General features: G+C 36.1%; 1 protein-coding gene across 1 annotated transcript; it reads right to left on the bottom strand.

Moving 5' to 3' along the window:
- Nucleotides 1-1,913: 1,913 nt before the first annotated feature.
- On the bottom strand, nt 1,914-3,128 carry LOC133779627 (uncharacterized). The gene has a single exon (XM_062219567.1). The coding sequence runs from the start codon at nt 3,126-3,128 to the stop codon at nt 1,914-1,916; it is 1,215 nt and encodes a 404-aa protein (XP_062075551.1).
- Nucleotides 3,129-15,103: the final 11,975 nt, after the last annotated feature.

Raw genomic sequence — 15,103 nt, 5'->3', positions numbered from 1 at the left:
ATCTTTGACAACCCACAGTGGCTTTACTCAACGTGGGCTATGGAAGAGCTTATCAGAAGTGGCATCCCGTACTATATATCGTGTGAACGCTATGGGTTAGGCTATTCGAAGCTATAGGGTGCGATGGCAGAGTACATGCGTCGTATTGAGTGGGATTAATTATGGGCAAGAAAATAGATCAATTATGAAATCAGGAGTGAATATTGCTGTTAATGTAATATAACTTATAAATAACAACTTCTGATTTATTGCTATTTTTGAGTATACATCACCTTTTGATTCCATGCTTAGCATCTGTCAATTTAAGTTACTGTACAAATATTGAGAGAGGAATTGAGTAAATATGTGTGCCCATACTTAGCATCTACCAATTTAAGTTGTAGTGATAAGTGTGTCATACTCCTGCGATGTTGCCATTATTGCTGGGTAGCGGAATTTCTTACGCATATGGAGTTGTTGTAGTGGTCTTGTTCGGGACTGGTCCGGCCCCCGGGGATGGAAACTTTCCCATTAGGTCAGAGGGGTTGATGTGATCCAGACCGAACGCGGAGGACAAAGCATAGAGCAGGGCATCAAAGCAGATGCAAAGAGGTCAAGATTGTGAGGCAGGTATCTTTCCAATGCACCCATACCGTGTAGTGTGGTGGGGGGTCGTTTGGGCTGCCGCGCATCCTGTCAGAGGCACCCATTGTACAGGATATGGGTGCGACTACGGGAAAAGTTCCTCCCAGCCTTGGATTGCCAAACCAGTTGGTGTACATCGGTGAGGAATCCGAAGCATGATAGCAGATGGTTCTGCTGTGATAGTCAGGGCAGATTAGACAGCAGGAGGTGCTCCTCTTATGCAGGTAAGAGGGTAGGGTTTGCAGTGCACCTCTGTTGGACGGCCAGATCAGCGTAGTCAGGGAAGATTAGACTGCAATATGGCTGGCCGTAGCTCCCTGTGAGCTTAGTCAAGTCAGATTAGAATGCGATATAAAATCCAGTGAAACGTGCATGCAGAAGCGGTAGGATCTTGTACGCAGACTGTGTGTAGTGGCCTTGTTGCCACGAACTGTTGAGATTCAGCCTGGTTCCAACGTGCGGGGTGTGAACCTCGCTATATTTTATCATTGCTGTTTGTTTATTGAAGTGTAGGTGTATGTTTTGAGATTAGAGACATACAGTGTATTGCTAGGGGATGTTGGCAACTTCAAGCATTAGATGATTGTTTATTTATAGCCATTGTGGTAGGTGGTTTTTGAGTACACGTGAACAATGTTACAAAGTTAGGTGAGGATATAATTGAGGAACCCTTTTGAGTAAAAAGTTAATTGTCACGTGTCTGACTTGGTGAAATATGGTTGATAATAATGCCAAGGAATTGAATACACAAGAGAAATTTAAAAGAATGTGAAAAAATGGAAAGTTGTTGTATTACTTTTGGATTGCACAGTACAACTATTAGCAATAATATTGCTTCAAAGACATTGAATTCCAAGTACGGGGTACAATTTTCCCACTTCGTACATTCTTTAGAGTGTAAGACCCTCTGCCTAGTACTTTAATGATTTGGAAAGGCCCTTCCCAGTTAGGCTCTAGCTTCTTCTTGTTGCCTGTGACCTTACGCAGAACCCAATCACCTTCTCGAAATGTGCGTGAGTGGACCCTTTTGTTGTAGTAGCGTTCTGCGACCTTTTGATAATTCTCTAGTCGCAATTGTGCCATTGTACGTGCTTCTTCTAGAAGGTCCAGGTTGTGCATCAATTGAATGTTGTTTGTTGTTGGGTCAGATGCGATATCCGTCCGAAGTGTAGGTAGACCGACTTCTGTTGGGATGACGGCCTCTGTTCCATATACCATGGCGTAGGGAGATTCCCCCGTGGAGGATCTTTTTGTTGTCCCATAAGCCCATAATACTTTCGGTAACTCTTCTACCCACGCTCCTTTTTTGTCTTCCAAATTCTTCTTAATGTTGGCAAAGATGACTTTGTTGGAAGCCTCTGCTTGACCATGCCCTGTGGGTAAGTGACAGAGGCGAAGCTTAGCTTGATCTTGTACATGTCGCATAGTTCTTGTACCTTTGCATTTTGGAACAGAGTTCCATTGTCCACGACTATCTCCCAGGGTATTCCGAATTGACATATAATATGTTTCCATATGAAGGACATAGTGTCTGTTTTGCTGACCGTGACGTATGCCTCTGCCACAACCCACTTTGTGAAGTAGTCAGTGGCTACCAGAGCATACCGTCTTCCACCAGCAGCCTTAGGTAGTTCACCTACTACATCCATACCCCATTTTGCAAAAGGCCAAGGTGCAACGATGGAGTGTAAGGTTTGAGCAGGTTGATGGATGGTGGGTGCAAACCGTTGGCATTTGTTGCATTTTTTGGCATAGTCCCGCGCTTCTGTCATCATGTATGGCCAGTAATACCCTGCTGTAAGTGCCTTGTGTGCCAAACTCCGTCCCCCTATGTGATTTCCACATGTCCCCTCGTGTATTTCTTCTAACAATTTTTTAGCTTCTGATGGAAGCAAACACCGTAGATATGGGCCGTTGAAGGATTTTCGGTACAACGTCCCATGGATCATGGAATAGCGTTGTGCCCGAAGGCGCAGAAGCTTTGCATCTTTCGGATTAGGTGGGAGCTCGGAGGTGGTCAAGTACTTTATGATCGGATCTATCCAGCATTCAGGTTCTGATGAGGTGGAATAGACTTCCATATCTTTGCTTGATCGGCTTATAGATATGGAGGACTGGCGTGTGCATCCTCCCGCAGAAGCTAATTTGGCAAGGGCGTCAGCCTTCTGATTTTGCTCCCTAGGTACTTGTATGAGTTCGAACTGGCGAAAATGCGAGCGTAAGTCAGTCACTTTCTGTAGAAGGCTAGCTAGATGGGGTGCTTTGGTATAAAAATTTCCGGCCACTTGCTCTATCATAAGCTGTGAGTCGCCTCTGACATTCAAACGTTGGATTCCCATCTCCCGTGCGAGTTCCAAACCATAGATTAGTGCCTCATATTCTGCTTCATTATTCGTTGTGGATTGCTCTAAACAAATGGCTTCTTCGATTTTGAGGCCCGAGGGAGCTTCTAATACGACGCCAATACTAGCTCCCTGGGACTTGGATGCTCCGTCAGTGTACATCGTCCACACCCATTAATCTTCTGATTCTAACAATTCTGGCAGAGCGTCAGGGGTGAACGAATGAATTTCAACCAGGAAGTCGGCGAGTACCTGTCCTTTTTTAGCTTTTCGTGGCGAATACTGAATATCGTATGTTCCTAGCTCAATGGCCCATTTAGATAGCCTTCCAGAGAGGTCGGGCTTACTCAATACTTGCTTCAATGGATAGTCCGTATATACAACGATGGTGTGGCTTTCAAAATATTGTCGTAACTTCTTCTTTGCCGTAAGGAGCGCGAGTGCCAATTTTTCCATCATACTGTATCGGGTTTCAGCGTCCAAAAGCATTTTGCTGCAGTAGAACACCGGCCTCTGACGATTGGCTTCTTCTCGGAAGAGGACAGAGCTTACAGCGAATTGTGAGACAGAAAAATATAAGAATAAATCTTCATTAGCAATGGGGGAGCTCAATATAGGGGGAGAGCTCAAATAAGTTTTCAATTCTTCCAATGCTTTTTTCTGCTCTGGTCCCCAGGTGGTGTTGGTAGATTTTTTTATGCATTGCAAGAAGGGTTGGCAACGGTCAGACATTCGTGATATGAATCGGCTTAATGCTACGACTTTGCCCGTCAGAGCCTATATGTCTCGGACGGTTCGGGGCTCTTTGACTTCTGAGAGGGATGCAATTTGTGTTGGGTTCGCCTCGATGCCCCTCTGACTGACGACGTATCCCAAGAGCTGTCCAGAGGACACCTCAAAGACACATTTCGAGGGGTTTAATTTCATTTTATAAGCATCAAGGATGTCGAAACACTCAGTCAAATCGTTTATATGTGAAGAGCCTTGTTTGGACTTGATGACCATATCGTCAATATAAACCTCCATATTTCTCCTGAGTAATGAGGAAAACAGCTTATGCATCAACCTCTGGTATGTTGCGCCTGCATTCTTTAGACCGAAGGGCATAACTTTGTAGCAATACAATCCTCCCTCTGTTATGAAAGCTGTATGAATAAGATCCTCTGATTTCATGGGGATCTGATTGTATTCAGAGTAAGCGTCAAGGAAGCTCATCCTTTCATATCCTGCCGTGGCGTCTATCATCTGATCGATCTTTGGTAGGGGGTAGCTATCCTTTGGACACGCTTTGTTTAAATTTGTGTAGTCTATACATACTCTATTTTTCCCATTCTTCTTTGGTACCACGACGGGGTTGGCAAGCAAACTGGGGTATAAGCATTCTTCGATTTCCCCTGTGCTCAGGAGTCGTTGGACCTCCTCTTGTATGACTTGATTCACCTCCGGAGCGAACCTCCTCTGCTTCTGCTTGACGGGTGGGAAGTTGTTGGAGATATTCAGGCTGTGACTCATGACAGAAGGGTCTATTTCGGGCATGTCATGTGGAGTCCAGGCAAAAGTTCTCATTCTGGTTTTGAGAAATCGTACGAGGGTCTGCCTCTCATCTTCAGAGAGCTTGGTACTTACCAGGGCCGTTTTAGAAGGGTCAGCGTCGTCTAGACCCACTTGTTCTAAGGTATCTAGTGTAACTTGGGGTTTTTCTTGGTCTTCTTCTAGATTGATCCCTTTCAGGCACGCTGGTAGGTCCTGATGTAATTGCTATTTGACAGGTGGGTTATCATGGGAGGCAGAGGCAAAGCTATTTATTTCTTTTAAGGTAAGGAAGCACTTTTTGGCCTGCTTCTGGCAGCCTTTGATGTCGATGGTGTATCGCCCGTTGAGTGATTGACACTGCATCACCTGATGTAGAGTTGAGACTACCCCCTGCATCCGGTGGATCCAAATTCTCCCCATGATGGCGTTGTAGCTCGTGGTGGAGTCTATAATGAGGAAGTCTACTGGCAGAGCGCGTTCTGCAGCTACCACAGTTAACCGAACTACGCCCTTTGGATAGACTCTTTGGCTATTGAATCCCAAGATGGGCATGGTGGAGGGTCAGATCTGATTCTCCTCCAGCCCCATCTTCTGAAAGGCTTCCCAGAAGAGGATGTCGACCCCACTGCCCCCGTCGATCAGAACTCTGCCCAGCTGGCAGTGGTCAACTTGTAGGGAAATGACGAGCGGATCATCATGAGGCAGGTGGACGCCCTTCAGGTCATCGTCAGTGAAGGTGATAGCAGAGGCTGGGTAGCTTCTGTCTTCTGAAGTGACGAGATTGACCACGTGGCCTAATGATTTGTATCGCTTCAAAGATCGTCAAAGAAGGACCGTCAAAGATCACTAAAACTGTTGAGTGACCCAGGCTTTAATTGTCGGAACCATAACAGAGTCGGCCCAGAGAAAGTCGTGGAAAAGACTTTGCACTGTATGGCTTCGTTATTAGCTTCTCATGCCATCTTTTGTTGAAATTGAAATAAGTGGTTTAAAGGGTCTCCCTTTCCATTGAACGCAGGCAGGGAAGGGATGACGAAGTCCCGAGGCTTTGGCTCATTCAGAATCCATTCCGAGAAAGGCGATTTTTCAGTGGTTCTTGATACAAGATCCAAATGTTCGATGGCGTAGGCGGATCGCCCATCTGAGAACTTCTGCATCATTTCCCTCATCATGTCTTCTTTCCAACTGTCCAAGAAACGGATCGAGGGAATGCGACCTTCAGAGGGAGAATCGTGTGCGACTTGAGGTGTGGTGCGTTGAGGCCGGACGTCGGCTGCTGGCTGAGCGGGTCCAGTGGGTTCTGCTTCTGCCCGCCCATGCGTGTCAGAGGTTGGGGCTTGTCGCTCATCGGCCCCGGAGGATGGGGGGATGGCTTGGGATTGCCCGTTACCTGGGTTCATGTTTTGATGTGGGGAATTAACGCGGTCGATTAGAATGTCAGATCTGCTAGAATCAAGATTCTCGTGGGCTTGGGCGTTGCGAGTCGTGTCAGCGGACCTGCGCAGCTCAGCAATCTTCGCTTCGAGCCTAGCTTGGGCTTCGGTCAACGTCTTGATTGCTTCGTCGGACCGCTGTTGGCTCACCTCCAATAGACGACACATCCTTTCGATTTGGTCGCTCATGTCCGTCGGAGGGGCGCTCTGTGCGACTGGTGCCAAAACTCCATTGCCTTTTGGTGGCATGATTTCGGGGTTTGTAGTGGATCTTTATTTCTTGGTTCGACAACGTGGCTAAGGCCGATATGTTTGTCGTTCCCACAGACGGCGCCAATTGTTGGGGCAACAATTTGTCTTTCTATATATGGAAGTAAAATCCCAACGATGTACAGCAACTTGCTTCTTCTCCGGTGATGAAATCTGTCTTTAACTCGTCAGGATCACCTGCAAGAAAGACACTCCGATGCTTAAGTCAGTTCAAAGTTCCATCCCTTTCTCTTCTCAAAATCTTATATTTATAGGATGAAATATACAAAGCAGTTAGTTGGTTCAAGTGAACCCTAAAAAAGAGAAAGAGAATAACTGAATTCCCCTCCAAGAATACCGACTTTTAAAATGTTTCGCTCAGAGGTCAGAGGCGCGGATTGCCTCTGACCCACAGCTTCTGCCTTCGGATCCTCTCTTTGTCAAAACGCTCCGTTTTGAATATTTGATAAATGACGTAAGTATTTTCGGGCCGAACATTTTGGGCCCAACACTACTCATCCTCTTAAATTTTCTTTCTTTTTATTTTTGTTGATCGCTCTCTCTCATCCCTTCTCTACTCTCTCTAATCTTTCATTCCTTCTACATTCAATCTCATATTTATGTTTATCTATTTCCAAATTATTTTAATAGACGAATATTCTATGTTTTTTGTCATTATTATTTTCATTTTTAAACATAAAAAAAATTACCAAATATGTTTTTACTTTAAAAATAAATTACAAAAATATGTAGTTACCCTTACCAAAAGACATTTATCTTTTTTTTTAAAAAAATAAGAAGAAGAAAACGTAATTTTCTTTTGGTTCCTTTTTTTTTTCTACCTTATTATAGATTTTCCTTGATTTAGCTATTTAAGGATGTCAATAAATGTGATAAGCGTTCAAAATATAAGAAAAAAAGTATACATTTTGATGTTTTCTTATTTTATTCAACGGACGCAAAATTTTCAATTAAAAATTGATATACACGGCGATTATATGCTAATTTCTATATTGGAAATATATATGTGTGTACGGAAATAAGAAAGACTATATTAACTTATATAACATTTGGTCACTTTCTATATATGTTTGTTGAAATTAATAAGGTTGTTATCCCTTTTTTTTGTTGACACAAATCATTATTTTAAATTCAGAAAGCTAATAATCATTCATTTTTCATTTTCCGAAAGAGGATATCCTGTGTTTTTAGCAAATGAACCCAAATTATAAAAATCATTTTAAATTTTAAAAAATTTAAAAATTATTTTAAATTAATTAATAATATGGATTTTGAGATGATTTTGAATTTCACTTTTAATTTTGGTTGTTTCAAATTTACAAATTTTAATTTTATTAATTAGTTTCCAATAATCTTTTAGATTTTTTTAAATTAAAATAATTTATTGAGTATTTAAAGAATTTAGGGATATTGACGGCGATAATACCTAAATCATTTATAAAATTACTCTTCAATACCTAAATTTACGAGTATAAAAATATGTCTAATAGATACTTAACGGGCAGTTGACGGTGAGTACTAATGGCTACACCAAAATTGTAGATTTATGTATTATTACCGCAAAAAAAAAATTGGGTATTAAAGGGTAGTTTTTGAAAAAATTTCGGTATTATCGCCGCTAAAATCTTTTATATTAATATAAATTTAAATATTATTATGATAATAATATGTAATCCTAATTTTTTACTAATTATATTATTATGAATTCAAATATTATAAAATATTATTATAATAATATTTAATACAAGACTACATATTTAATATATTTTTTTTGATGAAAAAAAGAATATATTGAACCACAATAACCAATTACAACTCAAGCTCAAAAAGAGCACCCTCAAACAGAGACATTACATGAGACTTAATTTCTCAATAAAAGCTAAATCTTTGCTCTTCAACTTAGACCTAGAAAGTTTAGCAATTCTAGCTTTCAAGTAAACTTTTAACAAATGATCAACTCTATCCACAATCATAGAGCAAAAATTAAACAAGCAATTGTTCCTATTCCACCAAATCAAATAGACTGAAGCAGCTTCAGCCAGCTTTTGCTTCAGACCCTTAGGCTTCCCAATCATCCAAGATGACCACTCTTTAAACTGAATTGGCCAGACAACATTCCCCAGCCACGCAGCAACTCTAGTTCTAACCTGCTAAGAGAACTGGCACTGAAAAAATAGATGGCAATGGCTTTCCTACTGCAAATCACAAGTCGAACACATGACAGAATTCAACTTCATTTGGCACCGCACCAGATTGTCTCTGGTCAGTAAATGTCCCAAAGTAGCCTGCCATAAAACAAATATGTGCTTGGGCAAAGTCAGATTGCACCAAACCACATGAGCAAATTGAACCCTTTCCTTGTTTAGCAGCTGATCATAGAGATTTCTTATATTGACTTTGTTGTTCTTAACTGCCTTTTCCAGCACCTCTGCAGTGATAACAGTTTTCAAATTAACCAACTTACGCTAGTACCAGCTCACATCAGAATGAATTTTGTAATCCCAAAAACTTTGACCTTTGAGATAAATGGCATCCACCCATTTCACCCAAATGATATCTTGTTTAGAGGAAATAACCCAAAGGAATTTAGCTAACAACACCTTATTCCATTTAGACCCTTCCTTAAACCCAATACCACCCAAGCTTTTAGGTAGGCAAACCTGCTCCCAGGCCGTGAGATGAACTTTGCTTCTGTTTTCATTACTGTTACTAGTCCCCCACAAAAATATTCTACATAACTGATCAATCTCATTAATTACACTCTTTGGGAGGAGGAAAATACTCATCCAAAATGATCTTATCCCCAATAAAACAGAGTGAATAAGCTGAGCTCTCCCGGCAAAGGACAGATGCCAACTGGACCAATGATGAAGCTTCAAGTGGATCTTTTTTATTATTGCAACACAGTCACCTACCTTCCATTTCGAAGGCTTGAGAGGAATTCAAAGATACTTTAGAGGGAAAAAACCTTCAGTAAATTGAAGTCACTCCAGAATACTCTTAGACTCTTTTTCTGCCAAACCCCCAAAATAAACATGTGATTTATCTAGATTGGCTGTTAAACTAGATGCGAGACTAAATGACTTGAAACAATCTTTGATACAACTAGGGTGATATCTGAATTCCTTACTCTGAGAAGCTTGAATAAGCAGCCTAGTAAAATACTCCATAACAAGAACAAAAAGCAAAGGAGAAATAGGGTCCCCTTGTCTAAGACCCTTCCTACCAAGAAAGCTACCTTGGATTCTACCATTCATCAGGATTGAGTAAAATGTGCCCTTTAAACACACCATAACCCATCTAATAAACTGACTCGGAAAACAATAGGCTGAAAGAATATCCTCCAAAAATTGCCAATCTATTGTATCATAAGCCTTGCTTAGATCAACTTTCATCACACATCTAGGGGAGATATGTTTCCTCTTGTAGCCTTTAATGATATCCTGAAAAATAAGAATATTATGAGCCAACAATCTATCTTTAACAAATGCTCCTTGATTTTGGTTGATTAACAGAGGAAGAATCTTATTCAATCTACCACATAGCATTTTTGAAATACATTTATACAATGTATTACAACAAGTTATGGGTCTATACTCTACTGCCTTAGTAGGATTCTCAACCTTCGGAATCAAAGAGAGAGTTGCATTATTGAGAGCATTAGGCAGCGATCCCTTATCAAAGAAACCCAAAATAGCATCTAAAATGTCATCTCCTATCTCTTCCCACATTACTTTGAAAAAACTCGAACCATATCCATCTGGACCCAGGCTCTTAATCGAACTAATACTGAACATAGCATTTTTAACATCCTTCTTGGTGAAAGGCTTGATTAAGGTCAGCTGTTGATCTAAGGATAAGATGCCTCCATGAATAAAACACTCTCTTTGAATAGGATCAGAAGCCTTACTTTGACTACCCATGATATTCTGAAAATGATTTAAGAAGTGAGCCACTACATCCTCAAACTTCTCATTAATCTGCCCAGCATCATTAATAAATGAAGTAATTCGATTAGAAGCCTTCCTCTGCTTCAAACAAGCATGAAAATAGGCTGTATTATCATCCCCAAACCTAAGCCAGTTGACTTTGCTCCTCTGCCTAAGATAACTATCATAGTACCTGGCTTGCTGAACAAAATTCTCAAAAGTAGCCCGTTCCTCACTTTGAAATTCAGCTGAATGAAGGTCCTGTTGTAGTTGCCATTGGGCAGAATTGTAAGCCTCTTTGGCAAGATTAAACTTGTGCTCAACATCACCAATTTCCCTTCTATTGAACTGCCTAAGGACATGTGTTAGCCTCCTCAACTTCCTCATAATTCCTTATAAACCATGAGCATTTAGCGACTTGTTCCAGCTTTGCATAACAGCATCTTTGAACCCTTCATGTTCAGTCCACATATTGAAGAATGGGAAAGGTTTAAATCAATAGTTCACATATTGAAATACATATTTAATATTTATATTAATATATATTTAAATATTTTAAAATATCATTATATATTAATAATCTTAATTTTTATTAAAAAAATTATATTTAAAAAGGTATCATATTATATATATATATATATTTAAAAAAATTATAAATAATATTTTGGTTTAATTTTTTATTTAATATGTTAATTTCACAATAAAATAAATTTAATAAAATATTAATAAATTCTATATATATATATATGGAAATAAAAAAATACTATATTAACTTATATAACATTTGGTCACTTTCTATATATATATTTGTTGAATTTAATAAGGTTCTTATTTTTATTGACCCAAATCGTTATGTTTCCTTTAATCGAATAAATTGATCCCCAAGTTATTTTTACTAATACATTAATAATTAAATAAAAAGAAAAATTTAGAAAAGCTAATAATCATTCGTTTTTCATTTTCTGAAAGAGGATATCCTGTGTTTTTAGAAAATGTACCTAGCTACGTATACAGAACAATATCAATACCACATTCAATACCAATATTTCATGATCATTAATACATATAATTTTTAGAGATAATATCAAATCATTCATAGTTATTATCTTTGAAGATAACATTGTTCTTACAATTACAAGTTCATTCAACAATATTATAATATCTGAAATGAGAAATATTATTATTATTAGTATTATTATTGTTTCAAATTAATTTTTTTCCTTTCATTTTTCATTAGTATTAGTCGTTGGATTTCTACTTTTCTAGTGCCTATTAGTTGTTCCACCCTAATTATAGTTAAATTTGAAAATTGAATAAATTAATTGAATTTACCTAAAGAAATGAAACCTGGGAATAATAAGACTTGTATATTTAGCTAATTTGGGATATTGTTATTTTGCTAAGGGAAATAAGGAGAGAGTAGGGGATAAGTTTAACGAACCCATGAACTATGCAATTGATGATTTAATTTGACATGTTTCCAAAATTATAGAGTTTTTTTTTAACAACAAATAACAAAAGTGCTATTATTTTGGATAATTACCAAAGTATATATGATATTAGTCAAAGGAAAAAAAAAGACAATAGAATAACATTTTAATATCAGACAGGTTGAACTTTCTGTATATGTAATTATGTTTGTTTCAATCAAGTATGTCTATTTTTCTCTTTCTTTTATTTTTTTAATATTGCATTATATTTCCTTAAATTATGTAGATGGATCCTTGTGTTATTTTACTGATCAAATAAAAGAATTATAAATTAATAATTAAGCAGGATTTGTAATTGGACCGCCGTCTTAGGGGGTCCTAAGGTATCCTTTAAATAGGATCGGAATATTCTCTACTTGTTCTTCTTGATTTATTTTTATTTTTAGTAAATGCCTATTGGAGTCCACCAATGTCCAACACCAAACATTACCTAAATTAGAATTGTATTCGAATTTTCTTTCAATTCGTAAAAAAAAATTCGTCATCCCTAAACATTATTTTTAGATTTATGGAATCATTTTCACAGAATTTTAACTCGCAAAATGTCCATTATTTTATATGATTCTATTGTCATAGTTTTTTTTTTCATTGATATAGTGTCATATCACTTTCAAATTATTTACGATTTTTTTCCTTTAAAAGAAATATATTATTATAAAATTGAGACAAATATCCTCATAAATATTAATCAGGGAAATCATATTTTTTTAGTACACATACTCCCAATCCCGAAATACACCTATATTAAATATTAAGAGAAATTTACATTTTTTTACTGTCTTTTATAATTTAATTACAAAATTCACAAATATGTTCATCCTCTAAAAAAATTTACAAAAATCACCTACAAAATTTTATTTACAAAAATATCTTGTCACGTCTTCAAAAAATACCAGATTTTAAAAGATAATATACATGAATTTAAAACTTTTATGAAATTCCAATTTTCGCATTTTTCTTGATTTAAAAAATTCAATTACATGTATGTTCTTTCTCTAAAAAATTTTACAAAAATCACCTACAAAATTTTATTTACAAAAATATCTTGTCACGTCACCAAAAAAATACCGGATTTTAAAACTAATATATATGAATTTGAAACTTTCCTGAAATCCCAATTTTTGCATTTTTCTTGATTTAAAAAAGTAATATTTTAGTTACTTAAAATGTTAATAAATTACCAATTAGTTACTTTTTTCATAAAAAAAAATGTATTTTTATAGCATATAATTTTATATACATATTGGTTACTTCCAATACTTATTTTTTTAAAAAAAATTATCTGAAGACATTGATTAGTCATTTTGAAGTTATATTATAGTGTCTTATTGCTTAAGATACTTTTACATTGTCGATTAGTTATTTTTTAAAAACTAATTAGTTACAATAAAATATAACAAATTACTATAACTTATTATTAAAAGTTACTTTTAGTATACTATACAGTAATTTTTTTTATATTCTATTTAAAAGTTATTAAAAAAAAAATATCCTAAAGAATATATTTTAAAAAAGTTACTTGGAATATTTTAAAATAAATTTAAGTTGTTTAGAATACAATATAGTATCTCTTAAATGTAAAATAAGAATACAAATTTTAGTTTATTAAATTTTGATCAAGTTTAAAATTTAGTTACTTTTTTGTCAACATAATATAAAAAAAAAAACTAAAAAGTTGTTTTTTTTTTATTTTAGTCATCTTCTCCGGTGACAGCAAAAAAACATATGTTTCCCACATATCAAAATGATCATCTTGAAGAGTAGGTCGCGATGGTAACACTTTTGAGCCCAACCGACTAGCGGTGTGATTGGAAAATATTTATTAAATTAAAGATAAGAGATAATGTAAGAAATTAATTAAAAAAATGAGTACAATGGAGAGAGAAAGGCCTCGTACCATGGAAGAAGAAAAACAAAAAAATTGAAAAAAGCGGTATAAAAAAACAGTGAAAAAAGTAATTAATTGGTAATTTATTAACAATGTTACTTTTTTAAACCTAGAAAAACGAAAAAAAAGATTTCGAGAAAGTTTCAAATTCAAATATATTACTTTTAGAATTTAGTGTGACAATATATTTTTGTAACTAAACTTATATATGTAATTTTTATAATTATTTTATATTATAAGTATATAATTGTAAATATCTCAAATATTAAACCATCAAACAGTGTTTAATTTTCATTGAACTATTTTCTTCCATTAAAATATCATGTATGTACAATATATGTATTTTCTTGTATTTTTCAAGTACACGTTATTTATTTATATTGATGGAACAGCTTTGAATGCTTGTACTTTTAATTTTATTTTTAGGGGACGTAAGTGGAGAAAAAAAACCCTGCGTTATATTTATATCTACTTTTATATTTATAAAATACTAATTTTTTAAGAAGATTTTAAAAGAAAAATAGAAGGCTTAAGCATATAGCCTCCTCCTCATATGCTCCATGTCATTTTATACAGGAGCAAGTACTCTCATTTTTTACAAGTATAAACAAGCATTTTTACTGTTATATTATTTATATATAATATAATGTTTTAGATTAAATAATATGATAAATTGTTTGTCACACATTGCAACATAAAATACACGAGAGATACAATTTAGATAGTGTGTATATCCAAGTGTGTATAATATTTTGGAGTTACAAAATCAGTTACAAATTTGTAACTCCCAATATTACCCAATAATGTGTAGATTGTATACTACACATTTGAGTTTGAATATCACGAAGTCATAAGTGATATGGTTGTTGGAGATGTGATTTTAACTCCCATAATGTGTATGGAGATTACAAAACCATGTGGGAAAAAATTTGAGGCGTTTTGGAAAATGCAAAGTTCGAATGGCTGAAACAGTTTGGTGGCCGCAGCCACAAGTGTCACTGGTCGCGACCTGGAAGTCAGTGGCCAGCGGTCGTAGCCTGGGGTGTTGACTGTTAATTCCAATTTCAGTTTTTTCCAATTTGAACAGTTCTAACATCCCTAGTAACTCTCAAATCTTCATTTTAATTCCACAAGCATCCAATTAAACATTGGCAACAACGTTGGTGGAATTTGAAATTTAAAGGAAGTCTCAAAACTCTATAAATAGGAGTCTATTGTATTAGAATATTTTATTCATTAGAGTTACCAAAAACCATAATTCTAACTAATTATGATTAAAGTCAATATTGGTATTAATTGACAGATATTCTCAATATGGTCAGCATTTAAGGTAGTTACTCAATATTGAGTTACCCAATATTTCATAGAACTTGATGGAATGTCTCACCTATATAAATATAGGGTTCTGGTTCCCAAGTTCAACACTCATTGTCATAGTCCATCTAAAGAGCTAGTGAGAGCTTAAAAGTCCTTTACCCTCAGCAATGCTCTTTTGTTTTCTTTTGCAGATCTAAAGTTGTTAGATCGAGGTTATCAAAATCAATGGTTGGAGGTATACTCTATCGATCTCATTAATTTTGTGACAATCCTATTC

This window comes from Humulus lupulus, chromosome 5 (assembly GCF_963169125.1).
Source record: "Humulus lupulus chromosome 5, drHumLupu1.1, whole genome shotgun sequence".
NCBI lineage: Eukaryota > Viridiplantae > Streptophyta > Magnoliopsida > Rosales > Cannabaceae > Humulus > Humulus lupulus.
The sequence above is the reverse complement of the archived record's forward strand: the minus strand, read 5'-3'. Positions and strand labels throughout refer to the sequence as shown.